At 37.0% G+C, this 26,651-nt stretch overlaps 1 protein-coding gene across 2 annotated transcripts in view; it reads left to right on the top strand.

Moving 5' to 3' along the window:
- LRMDA (leucine rich melanocyte differentiation associated) overlaps positions 1–26,651 on the top strand; it is a 707,689-nt gene that overhangs the window by 581,372 nt on the left and 99,666 nt on the right. For both annotated transcript variants that reach the window (XM_074592366.1, XM_074592367.1), the window contains one exon: positions 12,964–13,048. In XM_074592366.1, the coding sequence (XP_074448467.1) occupies positions 12,964–13,048 (85 nt within the window). The remainder of the gene's footprint in view (positions 1–12,963; positions 13,049–26,651) is intronic.

The raw sequence follows: 26,651 nt of genomic DNA, 5'->3' as shown, positions 1-26,651 counted from the left end.
TGGTTACTGCTGCCCTCAGTCACTGTTTAATAAATATGATAGTGCTGAAGATAATGCTAAGTGTTATTTATTTGTGCAATATCACGGGCTCAGTAATTGTTCATGTTCTTGATAGTTACCCTGCATGTAGAATGAGTCCATTTCACATTTTCTTTGTTTAATTCTTATAAAGGAAAGAGATTTTTTCTTAACTTTTAAACTGTTTTTAAAAGCCAAAGATGTGTGATCAAAGTTCATTCACTTCTCAGTGGTGCTGTAATCAAACTACTGGTTTTCTTAGCTTACCTTCAGGATTATTAAGCTTTGAAACTAATTGTTTCATGCTTTTCAGGCTGGATTGTCTATCTGCCTTGGATATGTTTCTACATATGTGAGAGGAGAGCATAATTCAAATTTTTAGCTGTTCATTTCATCACGGCTGTATTTATAATTAACATAGTTCTAAGGTCTGATTTTACCGTGGTTTTCTCTTCCTTTGGCTTCCTTTGGAGTTTTTAGCACTAAACATGTACAAATCAAGTCCTGCAGGGCACGGTGTGGAAGAGTGATGATTTCAGTGAAGGCTTCTCTCTAAAGGGAATAGTTTTCACCAGTAAATTGAGCATCAAATTGTGTTATGTGCATATGTATCAAAAGTTTCCTTTCTCTGTAGGGCTTGTTTATTAGATATGGACATTGTTGCTGGTTTCGTGTATTTAGGAACATACAGATATTTATCAAATGCTTGACAGAAAAGCAGGGCACGGGATGCGTTTCGCAATACACTTTTAACAGGCTTGGCATCCCAGCCCTATTGCTTTTGGTCCCATCTTTCTATTTTGAATCTACAGTAAGTACAGGGATTTGAAAAAGGATATCAAAGGCTTTGCTTGGTTTTATCCAAGGGGAAAATTCAGAAGATGTTTCATCAACAAGTTTTAACCCCTCCTTCCTCCACTACTCCCCCCCCCCTCCCCCCATGTAGACTGTATGTCAAGAGGCAAAACAAAACAAAACAAACCCCCTTTTCTTCACACAATTCACTTTAAGCTTCAAAATCCTCCAAAATCCCCAATCTCCCTTTGCAGTCTGGTTCCCACTCTCCAGCTTTCCTCATCTCCCTCTGAAAGAAAAAAGCTCTTCTTTAAGGGACTGATAGGTTGTAGAGCGATGCTTAGCAACAACATTCCTGTGCCTTAAGTAGCTGCAAGCCCCTAGCTGAACCCTTTGATGTGACTGTCAGGGCAGATTTATTTTGTTTTAGCACATTGTCTACTTGTCCAGATGTATCAGGAGATAAAAAGGAGTCATGTTTACACTCTTTTTGGGAGGGGGAGGGAGGGAGAAGATGTAATTAAATCGCATTTTTGATGAATCTCTGAGAGATCGAGGTGAAGAGCAGACGAATTTGCTTGAATATAGAGGGGAAACCCACTTGCCTGCCCTAACACCTGACACTGTAGAAAATGAAGTGTAAAGCCATACACAATGTGTTGATTTGGTTCCCCTGAAGCCTTTGCCTTTGTGTTTTCTCATGTGCTGGTAGTTCACGAGTGTCCAGAAAGGCCTATTAGAAAGTAGCGGTTGTGCACCAGGGACTCTTTCCTGTGTGTCTTATTTAATAGATTTATTTGTGAAGGTTGAAAATAACTGTGTTTTTCTCTAGAATGTTAATGTTATAGATCACATATCTCAGAACTTCTGGCTGTGGTAAGTGGCTGTCAGTCAAATACTTTAAAAAAAAATAGAAATAATTGAGCCTCAGTGATCTTGGATAAACAAATGTGCAGTGTAAGGCAGGCCTTGCTGAATTCTCCCAGAGAACAAATACCACAGATAAATCCATTTTTGTTTATTTGCTTTTAACTTGCACATTTAGCAACACCATTCTGAGCTCTATTAATAACCTGCGGTGTGCAGTGACAAGTCAGATTCCAGCATTCAGTATGCTGTGGGTATGCCAAGTGAATAAAATGCTAGTTTTAATCTGCTGTTACAAAAGTTACTCTATTTGCATTTTAAATAGGTTACACTACAGCACCCCCTTCTGCTGACTAAGTAGTGTGACAAGAGGTTTTAGCTGCAATTCAGTTTTATTCCCACATGACAGAATGAAGATGCCTTGAAAGTATTTTTAGCCTCCCCATTTCTTAATTCCCGTGCCTACTAAGCAAGGAGATCAGTGCAACTCAACAATAGCCATTAAACTACTGTTATCTTATAATTTTCAGGATCTAGCTTTCATTTTTGCAGCATCGTCCATACTTCTGAAAAAAATGTAAACCCTCTAATGTTGCAAACAATTATGCTTGGTCAGTGAAACTTATACGCAGCTCTGCAGTCCTCTGATTGTCATTGAAAGTGATTGCAAGTGATGATATTATGTTGCTGATTTAATTTATGGAACAGTCTCAGAGGTTCCTATCCAAAATAAAGCAATTTTCCTTGCTGATTCTGTCTTCGCTTTTGAAGACTCTGTGGACATCGGATTGGCGAAAACAAGTGTGGAAGTTCCGAGTTGTCTATGTTTCATAATACAGGTCTGTGAAAAGTAAGAAGTTACTGTATGGTATGTAATGTGCGTTTGAGTTCTGCATCTGTGTTTATATGTAGCTTGTATACTGTTGTTATGCCATAGCACAGCATAAATCTCGGCAATTACTCCGTTAGTCCTGTGTTTTGTAGTTGTGATATAATTGGTTGAAAAATATTGGAGGGAATGAGTGAAGGAAAAGTGGAATCTAATACATTATTAGTGTACTTCACGTAAGTGACTTACCTGTGTTTTGCGTCTTCTGTTGAAGTTGTAATATCTAAAAACTTACTATTGTTCTTTCACTCTTTCAGAGCTGTTGGTCAATGAATAAAATGCAATAAATGGCATGTTTGGACACTGGTGAGGTGGGAACTTAGGAAAAGGTTAGCATCTGCTAGCACCTAAAAGTTCATTTGTGGTTCGCTTTGTGAGACACTTTAAAGAACAGTTATCTATGACAACTCAAAATTCTCTAGCAACAGTTGCAGATTTTTCTGGTTTGGGGTGTGACAGGCTTATTTATGTTTTGTTTTCTTGCACTTTATTTTACTATCATGTAGGTGCATTGAATCTTGCGTGCAAGAAGGTAGCATGTGTGTTCCCAGAAGAAGAAGATAAAGATGCTGGTAAAGAAATGCAAGATAAAATGGATACTTCTTCCTTGGACTTACATTCCCAAACTCAGACCAGGAGACTTTAATTTTGGGGGTCTTTTGTCAGTTTCCTGATTTTCCTTAATACCAGTCTAAGAGAAGAAAAAGCATTCAAAAATCTATTTTAGGGATGACTGTGATTTAGCAACTTTGAATTTATTTTGTAGTGTGATTTTAAATGGATTTATTCTTATTTTAAAACCTAGCGTGAAGTTTTACAGTGAATAGATTTCTTGTTGTATTGTATTAATGGGTATTCCTTTCATTCACTGTTATGTTGCTAGAATGTTTAAGTGCTCCTTTAGGGACAGATCCTGTTATCTACAGTAATGAAAGATACTGAGCCACTTGAGCAGCAAGTATTAAATCATCAGAAATGAAAAATTAGAATCTGGTATATGATTAGGGAGAGGTAGTAATTGTCAAGTTACTCTTCTTCAACTCATTAAACCGAACTGAGTGAGCAGCAGAATCTCTTGCATCCTTCTGCTTTTAAATGTAAAATCTTTTTTTTTTAATCTTGTTTTTTTTTTAATTTTTTAAATCTTTTTTAAAAAAAGCAAGGCAAATACCATGCAATAAGAAGTCACTTTTTTTTCTACTGAGCTTGAAAAAATAGCGTTAGGCTAAAATTCTTCACTTTTGAGTGATAGAAATTGAAAAAGCATGGCCTTGGAAGTCAAAAAACCTAACGAGTGTTTTTGTATGCTATATGTTACAGTAGAACAAATCAATTCAGGCTCCTTAGATGCAGTCATTGCCTTGTGATTATATTTGTGTAAAGTCTTGGAGCCTTTGATCAAAGAAAGGCATTTGTGACTAGGTCTAATCCAAGCTCTTTAAGGTGTTTAACTTGCACGGGGGAGGAAGAGCTTGATAACAGCTGGGATTTAAATTTAGTTTTGCTGAACTTTTGTTTTGAAAGGATTTCTATTATACACTGCTTCCTTTTCCATACAGAAGATGGATCATTGAGTAAACCTAAAAGGGAAAGAGGATATGGGAGGAAATGGGTGGGGACTTGGAATTAATCTTCTGAAGAAAAATGTTTGATCAGCGGGTAGGAGAGGATGAAAACCTCTGATGTTGACAGCAGGCAACTTTCTGACTAGTGTGTGATTGACAACTTTGATGCTCCAGTGGGGAGCGAGTGTCCAGCCGTGCTCAGGCATCCTCTGTCTGTGGGTGGTAGTGTTAATAATGTGGCAACTGGAAAGATTAATTGTGGACAAGCAGCAGGATTACGAGGAGGGCTTCACAAGTCTAAAAGGAACAGTGGTAGGAAGGCCTCTGATCTGTCAGCCCAAAAGGAAATTAGTTAGGGCAGGCTGGAGCAGGCTTAAAAAAGAGGGGGAAGGGAGAGGGGGAAGATGGAGTAATGGGAGAAGGGAAGCATTTAGGATATTAAAGGAAAATGAAGAGGATATTGAAAAAGGTCATAAGGGAAGGGGCCGATGTTCTTGAAAGACCTTAATACGCTACATCCTCTTACAGTACATGCAGAGTTCAGCTTGTTTTGCAGGGAAATGCAAAGTGACTTTTGTAGTGCTTAGAGCTGCTACATTAGGTAAAACCTGTTACTTGTTTTCAAAATGAACCTGAGAATAAAGTCAAATTAAGAATTTTCAAAGATGTCTAATTTCAAAATACATAGGAGGGAGTTTACGTAAGAGGTTTCTGCAAATTACCAGCTGCTGTGTGTTTTACTTCCCACCCTTTTTGGTAGAAGTAGGGATTTTGCCAATAAATTCTGTGTTACCATTAAAGAGGCCATTCATCATGCTTACTAATGTTATTAATCAAGATACACCACAGTACTCTTAAAATGAGATCATTTTGATAAATCATGTATGACATGAAAAGACTTTATTCCTTTTAAGTGCAATTTAGACTGTAATTTTTTTCCTCATTTATGATTCATGGGAGAAACATGGATAAAATTCCCTTGCACATTTACACCTTATCTTCAGTAATAATTCAAAACTGCTCTTAGATGAAAATTCAAGGTCTGATTCACCAAAGCTGAATGCCAGCTCATTATTTTCTGGCATTCACTAGTCCAAAAATAATGTCCATACATTAGGTGCTTTTCACAATAGTTGAATTTGGCTGCGCACCAGACATATCGATTACACTCAATTAAGCCTAAATGTGTAAGAATTATCTGATGTTCATTTACATTTTTGATCCAGTTGCACCCTGCTTTCAACCTTGCAGTTTAACATTAAGTGAAAACCAAACGGTAAAGTAAATTCAAGTGAGAAATTATAATCTCTCTTATATGAGAATAAGGGAAATATATACTGAAATGCTTTGAATCTTCTTCAGCTTCACTACTTCTGTTAAATAAGCAAAATTCTCTTGCCTTCTCTTGTTAAAGGTTATTGGAATTGGAAGGCCAACCAAAATAGAAGATCACTGTTCTCCTTGTCGTCCTAGTACTACAATAATTTGGCCGACTCTATTAATAGCATCACATATGAAAACAGGCTGCTAAAATGTCCAGAATGAGTATTTGCTAAGTTCAAAGTCACGCTCTTGATTATAGCTGAAACACGTGTGTTATTTATTAAATTTAAAAATGTCATAAATGGGTTGCCGCATTTTTTGCTAACATAGGTATAAATATTAGATAATTTTTTGTTTATTCTTGTGTTTAGAAATATGCAAAGGAAATGTCTAGTAGACAGATTTAATTTGGAAAGCAGAGTAATTTAAATTTTACTGTTTGTCAAACCATGATTCAAAGAAGATTGGCTTATCTGAATTACGGTCCCCCCCTTTACTTCTTTCAGCAGCTGAAAGCATTTGAAGGAACGTGTGCAGTTGCCAAAAATAGCAGACCGTTTGTATTTTTGAACCACTGGTCTCTACAAATTTGTTCTGATGCAGCACATGCACAGTATATCCTGATACTATGCAGTATGCTCCCTTACTAGTACCATCCATATTAGCGGTTTTATTCCTTGAAAAGTGGAGTTTGGGGATTAAACAAGTGAAAATTTTCTTTAGTCTAATTAGATTTCCAGACTTTTAAGAGCCAGTGGCTAGCGTGTGGCTGACTTAATTTTCTTCTAAATGTTACAAAGCGTTGTTATTGTTTTTTCTTTTTTCCTTTCACGCTTTACTTGGTGTTTGCATGTGAGAAAAATATTTTTCATTTCCACATCATACTAAGAGCTATGCATCCCAGACTTAGAATGGTCAGACTCCTGATGATTTTTGGAAACATTATTATTATGAGTATTAGATTAGTAGGCAAAAGAAGCATAAAGCCAAAAAAATCCCTTGTCCTACCAATACCTGCCCTTATGTTTCTTTCTTCTCTCATGAATTCTCTTTATTATTAATAATAAGAAAAAAAAAATTGGGAAAAAGACTCCCTATATTTCCCTAGGAAATTCTTTCTAATTAGATAATTTTATAGAGATAAATTAAAATAGCATATTAGTTCAGAGTAATCAGATTGTGTTTGTCCTCTTTTTTAGGACTGGTCAAATTAATACTTCTAATTTTCTTAAAAATGACTGCTGATGAAAGTAAGTCGTTCAGATCTTTGTGACATTCAGCAAAATATGAGAAGCACAGTTTAAGGCATGAGACTGAGACAAAAATGGGTGATACCCTTTTCATTCCTTTCCGCCTTCCATCAAAATTCATCTGCTATGTTCTTCTGCTTTTCAGTACTGTGTTCAAACATCTAAAACCAGATTTGAAAACAACTCACTGTTTTTATGCTGGGTTAGGCGATCATCTCAGTCAGTCTACAGAGATCAGGCAAGTTGTGATAACACCACACGTTTGGTTCCCCCTCTTCCGCTTAACTAAAGTGACTCCAATTTATGCTGGAGGTTTAGTAAAGGCAACCGCCAACCCGTAGTTAACTATGCTTGGCTGTGGAGCAAGGGAATTGGGTAATCCCATTTCATCGAGGAAAACTGTCTCTCCACATGAGCGTGCCATGCCACCTGTTGGTTTTCCGGAACATAACACTATATTGGGACCGGTCACAAACTCAGGCTGGCCCATCTGAGACCTCTCGCCTAGTTCAGAGGAGAAGAAAGTAAGACTTTTTGTAGCCTGCCATATGTGGTGGTCCTGTCAGGTCCTGCTTTTGTATACTTTCCAGTCTCTTTCTTTATCCATTCTTTCACACTTTATCCCTTTCTTTCAATGTCTGCCTGCTCCATGATTTCATAGAAAAGCAAATTGTAAATGAAGCGGTTCTTCCCTAACCATTCCCTAGCATGGAATTGTTAAAGACTTGGTGTATTGGTGCTTCCTGTAATATTTTCTGCTATCACAGGTCTCTCAAAGACCTCACAGTGAAATCAAAGTCCCGTTGTTCTTGGTGTTCTGCAAGCTCATGGGAAGAAACAGTCCCTCTAAAGTAGTGTTTTGATACTCTCTGCAAGCATGTTGTAAATTCAACCGAAAATGAATACACTTAAATCTTTTTCTGTTATTACGCAGACTATGTTCCTCTTCGCAATGTTATACATGATTTTTATATGTATATTTAATTTGTAAAAAAATAATTTCTAGTTAGTTATGTCTAAAGTTTCGGGGGAAAAAATCTTGAGGAGGAGTTCTGTGGAAAGTTTCTGTACATTTTATCACAAATGTGAACAGATCATGATGGTCCAATATACTCATGGGTTAAGACATGTGAGTTGCTGCCGTCAGTGTTACAAAGGGGTTGAATCGACACATTGCTGACGTATGGGTACGCAGATGTTTAGGCAAGTTTTCAAAATATATATGAATTATTGATTACTGTTGCCATTGTGTCTCTTGGGGAAGATATGTGTGCCCAAGAGATCCTGAATGAGTCCTTAGCCTAAGTAAATGTTTATGCAGAGATTTCTTAAAATTATAATAGGCCATGTATCTGTTAAAGTATGATTAATTTTAAGCATTGAGTGCATCTGAGACAGAATAAGCTTATCAGGAAACTATTACTGTTTGTTTACATAAAAGGAAAAGTTTTTCAAAAGCAAGTATGAGCTGATCCTTTAAGTTGGAACTATACCACAGATTGTCCCATTAATCATATACCTTTCTGGAGAAATGTTTTTGTCAGTTTAAAAAATGGATAATGCAGTGATTTCCTTCATTCTTAATTGTAGTTTCCCTGTGGATATATTAAAAATCTTTTGAAATAAATCATACTTTCTTGCTAAATCCAAGTTTTGTATCTGATAATGTGATATGTACCATTGGGCTCATTGCTGCAATGTCACAATATTGTTTTCCATTTTTATTTGAACGTAAATCACTAAATGAGAAGCAATGAGCTTTCAAATTGCTGAGGTCATTTCTCTGTGACCTTACTAGATGACTTTGACAAGTGTTAAAACTGTGATGAATGAAAATAAACAACAGTATCGCAGAACACAAGAATTCTTGATAATTGTGGGTCAGACTTAGAGAGTGAGTATCGTGCTGTCCCCCAGAAATTTTCCTCTTTATCAGTTCCCTGAAAACAAATGAGTCACACTCTGAAATGCTGGAGATTGGAGATATTCCCATACTAGATGAGAAACATGTTGCAAAGGAGAAATCCCAAACACTTAAAATCTTTCTAATCTATTGAACCCTTGTGTTGTGGTTTAGCCCCAGCTGGGAGCTAGGACCATGCAGCCTCTCGCTCACTGCCCCCAGTTAGGATGGGGGAGAGAGTTGGAAGAGTAAGAGCGAGAAAAAAACTCATGAGTTGAGATAAAGACAGTTTAATAGGTAAAGCAAACACCGCACAGGCCAGCAAAGCAAAAAAAGAAATTCATTCAGTGCTTCCCATTGGCTGGCAGGTGTTCAGCCACCTCCAGGAAAGCAGGGCTCCGTCACGCATAAAGGCTACTTGGGAAGACAAACACCATCACTCTGAACATCATCCCCTTCCTCCTTCTTCCCCCAGCTTTATATACTGATGTATACAAAACTTACATAGCCCCTTTGGTCAGTTGTGGTTCAGCTGTCCTGGCTGTGTCTCCTCCCAACTTCTTGTGCTCTCCCAGCCTGCCTGCTGGCGGGGGTGAATATGAGGAGCTGAAAAGGCCTTGACTTCTTAACAGTAATGAAAACCACCAGTGTGCTATCAGAAGTATTTCTCATCCCAAATCCAAAACATAGCATTATACCCGCTGCTAGTAAAAACATTAACTCTATCCCAACTGAAATCACAACACCTTGTCAGGACAGGCCAACATGCTGCTGTTCTTCCTGCATTGAAAATTTGTCAGGTATAATACATTAGTGGCTACTACAGTTATGGTATACAGGACATGTACAGGTGTGTAAAGGTTTTGTGGCATGCCTTAGAAATAAGGGTAAATATTAGTCCAGAAATTCTGGGATGCAACTACTGGCTGTGTGACACAAATAGGAGAACGTCAACTATCAAGGAGTATTAATGATATTCCATTATAGCCAATGTAGCCTATTAGCCACATCTTACTCATCAACAGAAAGTAAAATTTCCTAAACAATAACCATTGTTTTATTTAAAATTATTCAAAGTTTAGGTTTTGGAGGGGTTTTTTGATTTATTTTTGTGTGTGTGTGTGTTTCGTTGGTTGGTTGATGTTTGTTTCTTTTCCGACTGCAGCTTCTACAGCATCTGTAATTTTGATGAACGTTGTTTGAAAATCTGGTACTCTTTTACAATGTCGCTTTAGTATCAAGTACAACAATTCTTAGCTTGGACAAAACTTACAGGTTAATACAAAGACAGAGATACCTCAATTTAGCAAATGTTTGTTATGGGCATAACTTAGGCTGTGAGTAGTCTAACTTTATTGGCCTTGTAACTTTTATATGTTGTACTATGACGTACTGCAAAACTTGGATGACTTTAACGCTTGCAAGAATACAAGCTTCTCCTGTAATAACACTGGTAGAATTTCTTTACTGAGCTGTTTAGTGACCTGTTCCTATCAAACTGAGGCTACCACCCATTTTAAACAGCTTTCCTTGAAGCTATTTGTGGTTGTAGTTACTTTCCACTGCAACAAGAACTTCTGATGCGTATGTCACCAATACTTGAAGACATAACTGTCACGTGTCAATGCTGTCACTGTCAAAATATTCCTGTGAATATTAAGAGTAATACAATCTATACAAATCTCTTTGGAAAACAGCTTAGGGCCAAATATCAGTATGTGGTAGGGAAAACAAATAGTTGTCTTTCTGCTGGTGCGTGGGCTTACTCAGAAAAGCGATTCATAACTCCAGACAGTGTTTGTGCAAAACAATCCTAACCCTGGATGATACTCCATAGAATTAAAGTTGCTCTAGCTGAATGCTTAGCTCAAAGGTAATGAAAACTGTTCTATATTTGACAGGGAATTATATACTGTACATAAAATAACAGCAAAACACCAATAAACAAACCCTCCTTTTCTTGCTTTTCCTAAAATTGGAAATAAAGCTAAATTGCCCCTTCACTCCAATATCCTTTTTAGAAGCTCTTGAATTTTGCTCGCTCAGTGGTATATTGCTGAAAAGGCAAAGTCTCTTCCAGTAATTTTAGGAAAAGCTATCATCAAGCTGTCAACAGTCTAAATTGAGATTAAAAGTACCAAAGAGAAACCTTCACTATTATCAGAGTCCCAAATAAGTGCACTTGAATAGGCAGATAACATCTAGAGTGTACAGTATGAGACCACTTATTCCTCCAGCTTTTGGAGTGATTTACAGGGATGAAGTCTTATGTTAAATAGTTAGTGACATTTTTCTTCTTGTCTTAGCCAGAACAACTCGGCCCAAAGGAAACAGATAGTTGTGAACAGGTGCCTCTTCTTGGAATTCATTTCAGATGTCACATAGCTGGGTGTTAGGGGCATCTGTATCATCCTCTGAGATGTTATGTGCCCTCAGCTCATATTGGTCATCAGAGGGAAGATTTCCAGTACTTCATAGTCAAGGGTAGACTGAGCTGCGTGTTTACAGTTCACTAAAATGAAACTATTATTCACTCTGTCTGAAGGTGAGAGTAGTGTCTATGGCATTACCTCTCTGAAAAGGGTATGTTATCACTGGTGAGTCAGCAGAAGCAGCATTTTCTACGTTTTTATTCGTATCTGATAAGTAGCATCTTTGCTATTTAGGTAAACCTGTCTCTATTAAGATGTTTGTTTTGATGCATGATGCATCTTCATGTTATGACCTGATTTTTGCTAGAGATAAAAATGGTCTGACATAGAAATTGACAGCTGGTCTCCAAAAGCAAAAGCTTAGTATACTAATCTACTGAGTCACTCACTTCTTAACATTTTAATATATTATCACCTAGGAGTCCAACAGCTATGACAAAGAAGTTAAAGCCTTTAACGACCTATAACCACGATTAATTTTCCTTATTGTGGATTTCTGATTGTTGTTCTCAGGTTTAGTCTGGCAATTAAGATTTGAATTAGTATTTAAGCTTTTTCTTCTCTCAAACCATTTTAACCCTATTTAACACTTTTATCTTAATCAGCCGTGGTAAATCTGGTTTTGAATTCATTTCAATTAAAAAAAATACATAAGTTTTGAGGATATGATTAATTACAAAATAAGAAGTAAGATTGAGGTGGATTCCTTTGATTGACTATTGCAACTTATAAAACTGCATTGAGGAATAACCTGCATAAAAGATAGCCATTATTTTCTCAAGACTCCCTTCAGTAAATTATCATGAGATTCAAGAAATAGTTTGGCTTTTTTATTTCTTCTCCTTATTTTCCTTATCTTTTCTATTAGAAATTATCATGTAACTTTTAGTAAAAACTCTCCTTTGTGTCTTCTATTAAAATCCAGCATCTTTTTATGTATGTTGCAATGGGTAGATTGTAAACACTCCAGAGCAAACTCTATCTGAAACTGGACGTATAACTACCATGATATCAATCCATGTAACTTAAAATGAATTTTAAAAACTGTGATGATGGTTCATATTCACCAACACAATCCTTTATTTTCATATCTCCTCCTAACAATGCAACACTGCTGCTCTGTAACTAAAAAGCAAGATGGCAAATGTGGCTTGTCTTGGCTTTATATTGCTCTTTCCTTCAGAGGAAACATCCAACTGGTTGAAGATTACTTTATTGCAAACTATCGCTCCACAAGCTAATCTTTTTAAATTGGAATCATAGGATCTTGAAATTTTTATTATGGAGAAAGATTTGGGTTTCTTCTCTTCTCCCTTAACTTTTTGCTTTTAAGGATTCTGAACAAATCTTCTTGGTACTTACTTCTTTAAACGTATTAGACTTCTGGTGTGGGCTTATTATTAACAATTCTATATACTTGCCCACTTTGTTGTATTACAGGTACTACAGTTTTTAAGAGATTCCTTCATTTAGCTCACAGGAGAGTGGAATGGCTGAATCAGTTCTTTTTTTCTTAGTTTTGAAAAGTACAGTATCTTATCCTAGCTTTCTATTCTCTGTCTGCTTTCTTACATGTGAACTCAATCATAACTTCCTTCAGGTAAATATTAATCTGTTTCACCAAGAAGAACATTTTTAACATTGCCTAAAGATTTCCTGATAAAGATGGTAGTTTTTTGAAGCTGTGAGCTGTATGAAAATATTCTTTTAGTAATGATACCTAATATTGTTGTGTAAACTTTGGTGAGTACAGGTACCTTGAAGGATTGCAGGCAGCCTTAAGAAAAACAAATTAATCCTCCATGGCTGGTGACTCTCTGCACCTGTAACCACATCACAGAACTCATCTAGCAGGTGCATCCTCTTTGCATAATCATTGCCTTTCACTCAGAGTACTGATAATATTTGTTTTATCACACAGGCCTCCAGTGACGCTGCCTCCACCTCTCCAGAGGTGCACTATACACCTCTGCCTTCAGGATCCAGAGACCTCACCAATCACAGAGGTATGAACTAAACTTTTATTGGTATGAACTGCTGCAAGGCGGTAAGCTTTGCTGCGAGGCCTTCTCTCTATCAGTTACTGCTGCATTGGCACTTTGCAGAGAACACTGTGCCTTTCAAGCACTACCTGAGAAAACCATACCGTCAAGACGACAGATTTTAACTCATATTGAATTGGATTTAAAGGTAGTCTACTGGGAAAGCAAATAAATCTATGAATAATAACAATGAATGATATTTTGTGTGTGTGTGAGAAAAATGTAAAGAGATTAAAGAACTTAAATATTGCAAAGTAGATAATTACATACAGCATTGGTAACTTCAAGAGAATTTGTAAACTTTCTAATATATGTAAAGAGAGAGCTTTTTGTTAGTTTAAGCAATTTAGGGCTGTAATTTTGAAATGTTAACACATTTTCATTGCAATAAAAGGGATTCTTCTCTGTTTTTCAACATTAAAGGTGGATCAGCATTCAATTTCCTTTTTCACCAATCCTTAGAACTTAAAAAGCACCTTGGGCAAATTCTCAAATTCCTTCTGCATAGCTATAGAGCAAAAAGTTCAGGGAACAGGTGAAAAACTGAAGCGGTCAGGAAGGGTGCATTCCACGCTGTTTCACCTTTGTTCTAAAAAGAAGAAATTTAAAAAGCTTTGCAGCTTAAAACCAGAGCAACAATATTCTAATTTATTTCCCACATTACGCATTGATTCCATGTTGATCATATAAACCGTTTGTGTAGAGGCAAGTTTTGTACAGGATACCAGAATCAAAGTCAGTCTTACATTTATGAATTGATAGTAACTTAGTTGTAGTATGTGTTCAAATTCTGCAGCACTGCATAAGATTGAGGCAGAGTTAGTAGAATGCCTTATTACTTGAAACCTGAAAGAATCAGGCAGGCAATGCAACTGAACAAGGATCTGTGATTCAGGTGGGAAGGATGAGGAAATCAAGTGATTGGACTTTAATTCATTGCAGCCTGTATCACTGGTGTGCTAGGGATAAAGATGAGTGTGAAGCTACATCCTGGTCTTGGTGTAAATTGATGTAGTGTACTGGAAATCAGATGTCCTGAAAGTGCTGTATTGCATTGTGACACTGAGCTCATGTAGTAACTGGTACATTTTAAAGAAGAAGGATCAAACCAAAATCCTGGACTTGAGCGCACACCTAGTCTTCAGAGATTAAACCCCCAGAAATTAAAATAACTGCAATCCCCACCGCCCTCCCAGTTCCCAAGATATGTGTTGTGGCTTTGATTTTCAGGTAAGCGTATTTGCTTTGAGGTTGGATTTCTGGTGTTGGATTGAATGGCTAGGGTCTAGTAAGACAATAAGTAGAATGACAGAATGTTGTGAATGCCTAAGTTCTATAAAAATACATAAAAAGTACCGTTAAAAGCCAGGTATCCTCAGACCTGTTTGTTTAGATGATAGTGAATTAAAAGTGTGGCTTTGTGGCTGATTTTGGAATCTGACTTGGCGAAAGAAATGCCAGTAGCATTAAGCTTCAACAGTTGTGTGCCTGCATTATTGGTTGACTTCTCATGCAAGAAGCAATTGTGTGGCTCTAGTAGGTGCTGCAGACATGTCCATACGGGTGTCCGTTCACAGCTGGAGCTCACCAGGTTCTAAGTACCACTGGCTTGCTGGGGTTTGACAATGCCTGCTCCCTTACTATGAAAGGGGAAAATTGTATTCCCCAAATTATCAACTTTTTACCCTTAGTTGTTCACATAATTCTTTATTACTTCTGTCTTTACTGTTCCCAGAAATATTCTGCTTTGCATGCGAAACGTGTGCTGAAAATTTCCTTGATGACTAAGCACAGTTATAAATAAAGTATATGGAGAAGAGAGTGTCATCCAAAAAAGGGTAAAATTGGCCCTAAAAGAGACATTGTTAGCATGATTCAATAACTTTTTATATATATATGTATATATAATATTCACAAGGAAATAATTAAGAAAGCATTCCAAAATTCCAGGTGTTGTAAATAAAGCTTGGAATAACCTGCTGGCAGGGCCCAGTCACTCAATCAACTTCTTCTGTACAAAGAAAAATCTCTTAAGTTCACAAGCCCATAAAAGATTAATTGGAGTGAATAGAAAAATCTCCAAGAAAAGAATGAAATACTTAACCGTGCTATTTTAGGTTCTGAATATCTTCAATTTCTTTCTTGACTGAATGCTTTTAGCGTTGTAAAAAAATGATTGAATCAGCTGTTGCATATGTAAATATTGGCAGTTTTCAGTGCAAACTGGAAAGAGAGATGCTGTAAGTTTGTGAGTGCTCTTATTTGTCCCTGGAGAAACTTGCTTACCAGAATCTGAAAGTCTGGCGAATGCTTGGGTACAGCTGTAAATTGATTCTTGGGGGGCTGGGAGGGGGACCAGGAGCAAGCCGAATGTATTCGAGACTACAGTTTTGCTTGGACGTCTCTCACTCTATTTAGCTATGAATTTTGCAGGGACAGCAAAAGTATATAATTCTGCATGTGTTGCACCATGCATCGTATAGCTTTCATGGTCATGCATACAGTATATTGTTTCCAGACAGGATCTGGTCTTTTGGGTTGACTCCATATTTTGTACAGACAATAGTCATGAATTGTAAAAGTCTCTCTTTCGCTTTCAGAGCCCACAGAAACAGCATATGACAGTGTGGCATCAGTGTGGAATGATATGCAATAATCACTGTAAATATTATATCAAGTGTTATGATGCTTGAGTATATAAGTACATGAAGGGAGCAATAAATATTGGATACACATTTTTAAGCTTTAGAAAATTTCTGCCCATTTTGGGAAAGTTGTTTTCCCTTAAATGACTTTGTTGCTTAGACACACTTTTCTAAGTTGAGCCTCTACTTGGTCCCACTGTTCATATTTTTTAGCAGAAAATGTATTGCACTTCTATGCAGGTTTTGGGCACCTGACAACAATATGACTTGATTCTTTATGAGATCTAATTGCTGTCCCATCAGGCAAGCCTTCCAAAGTGGTAATTTTATAGCTAGCTTTATTTTTGTTTTGATTCCAAAACAATGATCTCAAACTCCTAAGGGTCTTTCCTTGGTCTTTGTTAAACTAGCATTTTGTATTTCATTTTATAATGGTTTTAGACACCAGTGATTTACTTATGTGAAATTTGTACAATATTTTTACCCAGATAAAACAAATCAGTTTAAAGACATGTCCTCCTGTCATAAAACGCGATTCATTTATTTATAAATTCCATTGCTTGTATTGTCTAATTTTCATATTTTCTGATGAAACAACTAAAATGTGCCCCACATTTCTTTCTGTTTGCCCAGATCTTTAAGAAAAAAAGAATCAACACAATTACTTATTGTTGGTTTTTAATAGAAATGGCCATGCTTCCAATACACAAAAGTAATGAATTGCAGTGCACTTTATCAGAAACTTGCTCAAAAATTTTTGTTATTTATTTTTTTTAGTGCTTTGTATGTATGGCCCAGGTAACCTTCTGTTCCGTATCAACAATTTATTAACTGTGTACATAGAAAATTTTAAAATAGAGCATTCAAGTCTTAACATAGTTGAAATTGATGGAAAAGGAAACTTTAACATTGTAATAATGTAATTTAAAGGATAATTTGCTTGATATGTGTAAAAAGGCTCCCTACTCTCCACCCCCCTCATGTTGTATATTCGTTTTTCATAATGGTATCTTTGGTAAAGAAGTTCTTTTGTTACGTATAAGCTTTCAAACTCAAATTGCCTTCTAATAAGAACAATGCTTTCCAGTTGGTGGGGAAAATAGTAATTTATCATTCTATCTCTTGAGAAGCAATATTACTAAATCAGGAATATCTTGAAAATCTGGTTATCCTATATATGTAAAAAAACCCGTGTTCGATCCCCTTTGTATAAACAGATACTTTATAACATTGCCTATTACCTGATTTACTTGAAAACCTATTCATTTGCCAAAGCCATTTTGTTTCCAGTAACATTTTACAAATGACTCCTTTTCTCGCGCTCTTGTTTCTGGGAACAACCAGTGGTAAGTCTGTCCCATAGCTTACTGGTAAAAGGAAGAAGAAGCAGTTTCCATTAAAAACTAAGGCTGTATTTATGTAAGTAGTTTTTAGAGCCTTAGCTTGGATTTATGCCAAGGTTTAATAGTTCCAATCTATTCTGGCTTGTAAGAACTTCCTGAACAAATCCACTGTCCTGTTTTGGTGTCTATTCGGTTAATTATCCAACTGTTCTGATATGCACAGACATTACAATTTCTTAATTTATATTTGAATGATGAGTGCCCAAATGACAAATTGTTATTTATTCTAGCAATATGTTTGAGTTAACTGACAGACACATTTTTCTTATGTTTTTGAAATGGCCTAATCTGAGTTTGAAAGTCATAAACTACATTCAGAAGCAATGCCCAGAAATCCAGGGACAGAATATTTTTAAGCTTCCTATTAACCCTCTGAAGGTCATTTTATAAAGTGTTTTTGAATAAAGGAAAGGAGAGGTTCCTTCTGCTCTCAGTTTTTCTTTTTGTCTAACAGGGGTGTGTTGAAGATTTATTTTGGAATTAAGTTCTTTCCAAACTTTCACATTCCTAAGCAAGCAAAAGCATGTAGGCATATGATCTGGTAGAGAGACATCTGAACTTGATCTGTCTGTTTTTTTTTTTTCCTGTGATCATTATACTCTGCTATTGTACTCAGAATGTTTGGCATATTAAATTTTCAGTAATGACTGGTATGACTATACAGAATACATTCTGACTGATTTTTAGGGTGTACTGTACGTGAAAACCAGCTACTAGCTTTGTAGGAAATGAGATATGCTCTAGGTCAAGACAGATGTGTACTTTAGGATGCACAGCAAGCATTTAGCCATCCAGTTGTGCTGGAATTTACAATCCAATAGATGTCAAAGGAGATCTACTACGTTCAAAATTTGGTATTGAAGGAAAAAGGTGGAATTTTTGGAGAGCCAGAGGGAGTAATATAATTGATGTGATACGTGAAAGACCCAAACTATCCTCCAGGGATTTACCTGTTCTACCTCAATTTGCTCAGCCTGCTCACACTTTAGAAATACATATTCTCAGGTTGATCTGGAACTAACAATGTCTATCAATCCTTCAAGAATTGAGTCTAGAGTTTTAAGATAATACTTTACACTTTCTGAAGTGAAATTATAAAATCGACACGCACCTCTTATTATAATAAATGTTAATACGCGAAGTTCTCCTTTTTGAAGGCTTTCAACTCAATACACATGCACTCTGAAAAGCCATGCTGTCTTTAAATCACAGACGTAAAAAGGAAAGGAAATCGGTTTGCATAAAATCTTATTTCCAGAAAGATAATTATCCTGTTTATATTATCATTGCAGTCTTCTCTGTTGTTGTTATTGACACAGTTGTTAGGTACTCATTGTGTTTTCAAGCCAGAGGCTTATTTAGAGTTTGAAATTGATTGCTGGGAAAGTCACAAAGCAATTTATGTAGCAACTTATCATAATTAGTTAGTTTTCTTAATGTGAACTGCACTTTATGCTTATCAATTGATTTTTCTATATATCTGCGTAAAGCAGCTCATTGTATGGTATCCAAACAGAGAATAATAATAATAATAATAAACCCTGTGGGTAGTACTTTGGCATTGAGTTAATTACAGAATTTTAAACGGTTTTTAACAAAAGTTGTCTATATATGTATGTAAAAAGTATTTGCTTTAACTTGTTTAATAACTAAGGATGAATAAGAGAACTGCAAGCAAATGCAATATATGGAAGTTCTGTGTTGGGCAGAGATGCTGTGAATAGCGAGAAATCTTCTTTGTCGATTTACATGAGGAGTCCTTTGAAAATACAATAGCTTTTAAGCTGCATGATGTTATGATGAGTGATAGACTGCATACCTCTCAGGCCAGGCTCTTCTGACGATGAGATGAATAACCTTAAAACAAACAAACAAAAAAAGTTCACAGTAGCATGGAACAGACAAGATCATATTTTCCAGGGGCAGAAACACTCAAAAATAAGCTGTGACATTTCCTATTAATGCCAGGAAATATGTCCCAACAGTGAGTTTTGCTGTGCTCATGACTTAGCCTCAGGGGGAGTGGGTGGAAATTCTCTCGTTTTGGCACTGTGGGAGAAGACTAAAATAAGGAGGCTGTTATGAAAAGAAAAAATAATCTCATTTGGTTTGCCTGTATGAAATGGCAAATTGGTTCTAGTGCCTTTCTTCATTTTTCAGTTTGGGAAATGGACAATAATGGAAGCGTGAGAGACACGGGAGAAGCATGGAAAGCAAAGCGATGGTAAAGATGAGTGCCAATGTGAGAAAAGACTTGGTTAAGAAAAGATTTTGTTTGCCTGTCTTAGTTAGTTTCTCTTAGTTAAAGGGATTTGAAAATCTGTCAGAGGTGTATTGGAGTCCATGCAGTCTGGAGGTGTGAGAAGTTAGTGTCAGATGTCGAAAGAACTCTGTTGTGAGCTGTTTCTGATGCAGTTGAGAGACAGGCAGGCCAGGCCTTTCTCATGGCCCCTGCTTGTGCCCATAGACCTGCCAAACCTTACACTTGGAGGTGAGAAGAAGGGTACTGACCCATGTCTGTTTCTTCAGTGGTGCAGCTAATTTCATACCTCTAACTAAATTTGTCCCGTCTAAGCTGGACTCTAGTTTACTATCTCTTCTGCTATGGTTGCTTTGTAAGAACTTCCTGAACAAATCCACTGTTCTGTTTTGGTGTCTATTCAGTTAATTATCTAACTGTTCTGATATGCACAGACATTACATTTTCTCAATTTATATTTGAGGTTGAATAGGTTAGAAGGGATGAGTGAAACCATGTAGGTGGGGAGAAATGCTAGAAGGCATGTTTCCTTAGAGAGGCTTACTGCCGTGAAATGCTTTCATCTTATAACTGAAGCCCACCTGTGTTGATATTTGCCCCAATGCATGAGATATCTGTTGCAGTTGTGTGAATTGACGCACAGTCAAAAATGTTGCCTTTTGAAGGAATTGAGAGGTCCGGTATGTATACGTGTGATCCATTCATCTCTCAGCCATGGAGTGGTTTATCGCTGGGCAGTAATGAAAGAGCAGATTAGGAGGGTGTCACGTAGTACCTCTCCTGAGCCCTAATCTATTTGTTTACTGGGATAGAACCACTACCAATAGCTGTGGGCTTTTGTGGACCAATTTACCTCAATTGCTCTGTAGTGCCAGCGCCTGCGTGTTTCTCTATAAAGCACAAAGACTTTCTTGAATGTGGAATAAATTGTGGTTGGATTGGAGTGTGACCTTGACTAATATGGTTCAAGAAATACCTTTTCTGGGTCATTGGATTCATGTTCTTGTCACTTACAGGGTCAACAATTCCTTGTCTGTGTATACAAGGAATGTTGGATTTGAATCAGGATACTGTAGATTATTAAAATGTAAGCATGAAAATGTACTGTTACGCGTATGTTGCAATGATGAGAGGAACTAGTCATGCGAAACTAGGATGGGGTGAATGAGTTGGGGATGACATATCAAGTGACTTGCAGTTTTGTGCAAAATCTTTCTTGATCGTCCGAAAAGTTAAGATTTGGTTTCAAGTGACAGCATATTTTAATTTGTGAGCCTTCTCTGTGTTCTGTGGCTTGAAAGTGAACCCAAGGGGTGTGACCAAGCTGACCAGAAGTAAGTTCTGGGAGAATCACTTCCTGGAGTGCTATGTCTCTGTGGGAATAAAATACGGGTGTTTCTCTGCAGCCAGACTTCAAAAGATAAAAGGAGAATAATTAAGTGGTTAATCAAATCTAGATTAAAATTTTATTAAATATTTAAGGAGATGGGCACAAAATTCCCATTCTGCATCTAATGGGAATTAGGAGTCTAAGACTCAGGCAGCCTTTCAAAATTGTCAGCATTTTTTTCCCAAATATTATAGAGACTTTCATTTTTCCACAGTGCACATTCCCCAGTCTGACTGTTGAAGACCTGATGGTTTTCCATATTTTTGTCACTATTCCCGTAATTTCTGAGGTTTTCATTGCAGCTTTTCCTATATTTGCCAAGACTAACCTAGCAGGCTGGGCCCCAGTCACCCATGCAAGTGTCACATCAGAGGGAATATGATTAATGAGGAAAAAACTGTAATTTCATATTTTTGGGTAGACTAGAAAGTGTCTGATGTTTCACAACATAGCTCATTTTGTCATGCTGGCAATAAGAAACCCTGAGAATGCTCAAGCTCCAAGCAGCATGACTATAAAGTGGCAGAAAAACATAGAAAACATTGGCTTCTATAAGTGGAAACTTGGGATCCAAAACCATAAACCTATCTAAAATCTTCTTTAAATATATAGGAGAACTAATGATGCAATGAGTCTACAACTGGCAATTTAAAAAAAAAAAAAAAAAATTCTAGTAAATTTGCCGCTTGGCCTTATAATCTTTTACAATAAAGAAGTCCAGTCATGAGCTGGAGTATTACAGCCCTTCCAGAGAAATCAGGTTCAAAGCACACGCAGTGCTGTGCAAATACAGTCTCCTGAGAGATCCCCGTGTTTAGTTAGCACTCCAGCCTAGCCTGTTTTTTCAGGAGTCCTCCAATTTTATCACTCAGGCATTTTTACAGCCTCATTGGAACAAATAAACAAACATCTGGAATCATGTGGTATATTTAATTAAAAACTTTTTGTTTGGCCAGAAATAGTAAAATCATGAAAAATTGCCTGTCTCCAAGCTCAGAAAGGCCAAATGATGAAGCTGTTGGCTACAGACAGTTTTACAATGTATTGAAATTCATAGATATGCACACCTGCTACAAGGCCCCCCCTTTATTTTGATTCATAACCATTAATGAGTGTTTAGTGCACAGATTGTAACCCTTGTTTAAATGGGAATTTACTGTTTTTAATAACATATAGACACGTGTTGCTATATTCCATACAGCCTGTACTGTTCTGTGGTACATAGACAGGATAAAGCTTTATGCTGTTGGTTAAAAAAAGAAGTGATCTTTACCGTACCTGTTCCATTTGAATATTTTTTTCATATGAGCATGTTTTAATTCCAGAGGCAGTAAATATCTGCCCCATGCTAAGAGTCTGTGTATCAAATATTGGAAATGTGAAAGATGGTGTTTTCTCATTAGAGTCTGTAATGAAAATGTAAATTTTCATTGTTTCATTTAATGCATTTTTTGAGGAAAATTTCAGAAGATTCTTGATGCTTTTGCAGATGAAACTGCTTGCTGTCATCTGAAATATTACTGCGTGGTCACAAAATATTCTACAGACCAGGATTATTGTTTATGAAAAATAAGTTGCCTAATGGACTGCTACCATTTTGGATGCACAAATATAGGCCTTTGAACATACGGGGAATAGGATCTTATTTTTGATTTTGTACATCTTGGTTTCTAAATAGCTGAACCCTCTATTGAGGAAAAGAAAATGGCATGTGCGCAGAAAGTACTATTGCATTTGAATCTTGTTCACAATTCTTCATATTGCTTATGGTTAAAATCATTTGGCCACTCCATTTTGAGCTGCGTTTCTCTGAGGATTTAGGCTACTTAGCAGGATAGGATGCTTACGTGACCTTGGCTGCTGTCCTGGGGTTAGTGTTACTGAGCTGAATGAAGAGGACATGGGTGTCATCAGAAACGAAGTACTAATTCCCACATAGTGAATACATGTAGGAGCCTTCTTTAAAATGTGGGAGGGAGAGAAATTTCCTGTGCAGTCAGGAGGGCAGCCATCTGCATAACAGCAATGAGACTATTTTATCCCCTTGTGTGTTGGTTCTTTATAGCGCGCACATCTTGCTGTAACATGTACGTTTCTTCCAAACTACGAACAGCCAAAAAAGATGCAGTGTATTTTGCATTTCTTTGTTCAGTGTGTGTGTGCTGTGCTGGGAGTGGGTGAAGGTTCCTTTCTTTAATTTTGCCTTCAGGAAGGAAAGGGGTATCTTTGTACAATTGCATTGTGTGTTCTTATGCAAGAAGAGAAAGCTGTCAACAATTTATAGGATATGAATATCTATATTCATGATCTAATGATATGTTTGCTGATCAAAGTTCCTTTCAGAGCTCTACAAGGAAATGTTAAGTAGGTTGACAACTTCCCTTTTTTTCCTGTTTTGTGGTATTTTTGTGGTCTGTTAGTAGTCTCGGTACTAGAAAAGTAAATGATAGGAAGTACCATGACATCCTTCATTAGCTTTGTATGCCCTTAGGCAGAGGGATCATACCTGGGGAGAAGAAGGGGAGGAGATGGAGAGGTAAACAATAAGTATAAACAAGTGAAATTGGTTTGTGTCCCTTACCAAACAGAGAATGGTTGATCCTTTCTTTGTTGATATTCATTGTGTTGTCTTTTACAGTCTGAGAGATTTTGAAAGTTATTTCTATTTACTCAGAATTAAATTCTTTTACTGCATGATTGACAACGTTGGTATGTTTTGTAAGACCCTCTTAAGAAAGCTTGTCTATGACTCTAAAGTGCCTAGTAAACCTAGGCAACCACCTGAAAGACCCCCCACCTGTGGCTGCATAAAACTGAAATAAAGAATGGAAAATAACCCATTGAGTATGCACTTTCCCACCTACTGAGAGCAAAATGCAATGCCGTGCAATTTTAGTACTTGCGTGCCACTGGGGAAAATAGACTCCTAAAATCACGTAGTGAAGCACTGGAAAAATTCAGCGAATTTGTACTAAGCGCTATGTTATAAAACCTAAGGAACCGTAAGCTTTGCTTCTCAAGTGAAACAGATTTGTATTGCAGTTCTGTTAGAATGCCTACCAAATGTAATGATGATATTTAGCACAGTAGGCTGAAAAAATGTAAGGCTGGCGAGTAAGAATCCTTTCATAGAGATGCAACACAGAGGGGGATGCAAGCAAACCTTGTGATGTCTACTTAAAGACCAAGCAAGACTGCAATCCCTGAATTTGTTTTCTTTTACTTTTGCTCAGTGTCAGGTCACGTACAAAGAGGTGGAAAGTGCATGTGGTCCAAGTTAGCTTTTTCAAAATCACTTGTAGTAATAGACATGGCTTCTTACGATTAATAGAGAACTAAATTAGTGTTCGTGTCTTGTCTGAGTGGAATTAGAGTATGTTGGTACCAAAATTACAGAGCTACCATACCAATGCGCTGGATTTCCCCACGTTAGCTTAGCTTCCTCACTGCCAACTGCTGCAGTAGCAGCAGCTGTAGTAGCTTTAGCACTGTATTTAGTCAGAGATGTGCATAGAAAAACTGCATCTATCCCATTTCTACCCCTTCCTCCCAGATGGTATTTTTTGCTGAACTGTGAGTGGGAACAGCTTGTCTTAACAGTCATTTTTGTTTCTATGAAATAAAAGGAGCAGGCTCGGTGGAAATAATAATCCCTTGGGCCCTGATGGAAGAGCTGGAATCTATCTAAAAGCAAAAAGGTTGGCAAACTTTCCCCCCCACCAAATCAACCAAATGCACCCAGCTGCCCCTCCCAAACCCACCCAGTTAATTGAGTTGGCAGATTGTCTCCTTCTTCTTAAAGGCAGTGAATGATAAATTCCATGAGGGGAAAAAAGAGACCAATTTTGTAATAAATAGATTAAATATAAGCTGTTAGATCATTCAGAAGCAATTTGGTGCTATCTAATGCCAACCATTACTGATGTAAAGTACATGATGTGTCAAAAAAAAGAAATACCAGGTGATATTAAAGTAAGGTAAAAAGGAGATATGTAGACATCCCCTCAGTTACTAACTGTGGATCTAAAGTTTGCCTCTGCCCTGTAATCTGATGCTAGATAACAATGACAGTAGAAATGTGGAGGATAGCTGAAGGAGTCCCTCTCCTAACTGTTAATCATCACGCTGCTTTCTTTTCACTTTTGTTCCACTCTGTCATTATAAAAATTAATCCTTTTACCAAGGTGAGTTTAATAACAAAGTGAAAAAGAAGCTGTCAGCTAAATTATTTTTTTTGCATTGAAAAATCTGTTTGCAATGAAGGAGTATAATGGTTTTATTCAGTGGTCCCACGAATGAACAGAATTAGAGCATCAGGAGATGCTGCAAAGGACAGAGTGCTTGAAATATTGTTAATGTCTGTAAATTCTCTTATTCTGCCAAGCCTTGTGTGCTTTTTTCTGCTGTCTGCATGTTTAGGGAAGATAGCTGTTCAGATCTGGAAAAGTGAACTAGTTAAAATAGATCGGAAGACTTGTAAATGGCATTCATTTGGGAGATACAGGAAACAATTCAGGCAGAAAAAGTTACCATGAGAAGCTAAAACACGAAGTGCAGTTTGGTGAATTAATAAAGAAAAAAACGTGAAATGCAGGTATGTCCTGCAGAGTACAAAGAAAATTTGAAAGACTTCTAGTGGCGACTTGGTCAGTGAGAACAGATGCCAGCTTGCCGTGGCTGATACGGTAGCTAGAAACGCGGAGTGGGAGATCCAAGTAAAAAAGTCACAAGCAGGAAGGCCCTTGCAACCTTAAATCGTCCATCCTGCATAGAGACAGTGTTTTCCTGGCAGGTTAATATTTAGGATCTAAAATCATTCCTTGCCAGCATACCCCCTAAAGAAGTTACAGTGTTTCACCAGGGAGTTGGATCTTGCTCTGTAATTTTTTTTCCCCACTATCATAGGCAGGAAAGGTGAAGCATTAATACCGCTACGGTAAAGTTCTGGAGATTTGGGGTTCTTGTGTGTGTGTGAGACCAAAGATAGAGCTATTCTGCAGAAATTTTAGAAGGTGCCAGTTTCTAAGTTAGCTTAAAAAGCTGTGTACTACTTCAATGCTATGCAGACAGTATCAGACAAACAGCATCTGATCCACAAAATGAGGTCTTGACAGTAAGAAACCCAGTTTTAAAATCTATATAACTATTTTGGTTGATGTTATAGGAGTTATTTAAAATTCAGACGGAGTTATTCTGATAACACTTACTTTTAACCAGTTCCTTCTTCAGAAAGTACTTTTAAATAAATAAAGGCACAACAGCAAATTCTAATCATTTTGATCTGTGAAGTTCAAAATTGCTTTACCTTTCATCGTAAGTATTTTTAAATATGGTAATGGGACAAAGAGTGAAATGCAAAGCAAAAACCAAAATATGGATGGTTGCGGTAACACACTTTTTAAGTAAAAGAATGAGTGCATTCCTTATCTTAAGTTTCTACTTGTTTTGCTATTGTTTTATTCTTCAGGGGTTTGGAAGATTTTTCTTAAGTTCCAAAGCAAACTCCTACCAGTTTGTAGGTATTTTGAACTGCCCAAATTTATGGATTTTGAGATAAATCTTTTAGGTTTTTTTCCCAAATAGTATTCTATTATTTCCTAATAAAAAAAAGACATGATTTTTGTTTCTTGTTGACTCCCAGATTTTATAAGCTTAATACAAAAGATTTTTTCAATCAGTCTAGGGAATGGTTTCTCTGATCTGTAGGTTAGAAGCACTGTGTTGGAAGCAAATATGTTAGTACAAGAGGGGAATCTCTAGGCGGTTTCTCCCCCTGGCTGTAGTTAAACCTGCACAGATTACGGGGAGGAAATCCGTACATATGCTAGGTATCTCTATGCTTTAAAACAACTACCTGCAGGTGTTTTAG

The sequence above is a fragment of the Larus michahellis genome, chromosome 6 (assembly GCF_964199755.1).
Source record: "Larus michahellis chromosome 6, bLarMic1.1, whole genome shotgun sequence".
In the NCBI taxonomy this organism is placed as follows: Eukaryota; Metazoa; Chordata; class Aves; order Charadriiformes; family Laridae; genus Larus; species Larus michahellis.
The sequence above is the reverse complement of the archived record's forward strand: the minus strand, read 5'-3'. Positions and strand labels throughout refer to the sequence as shown.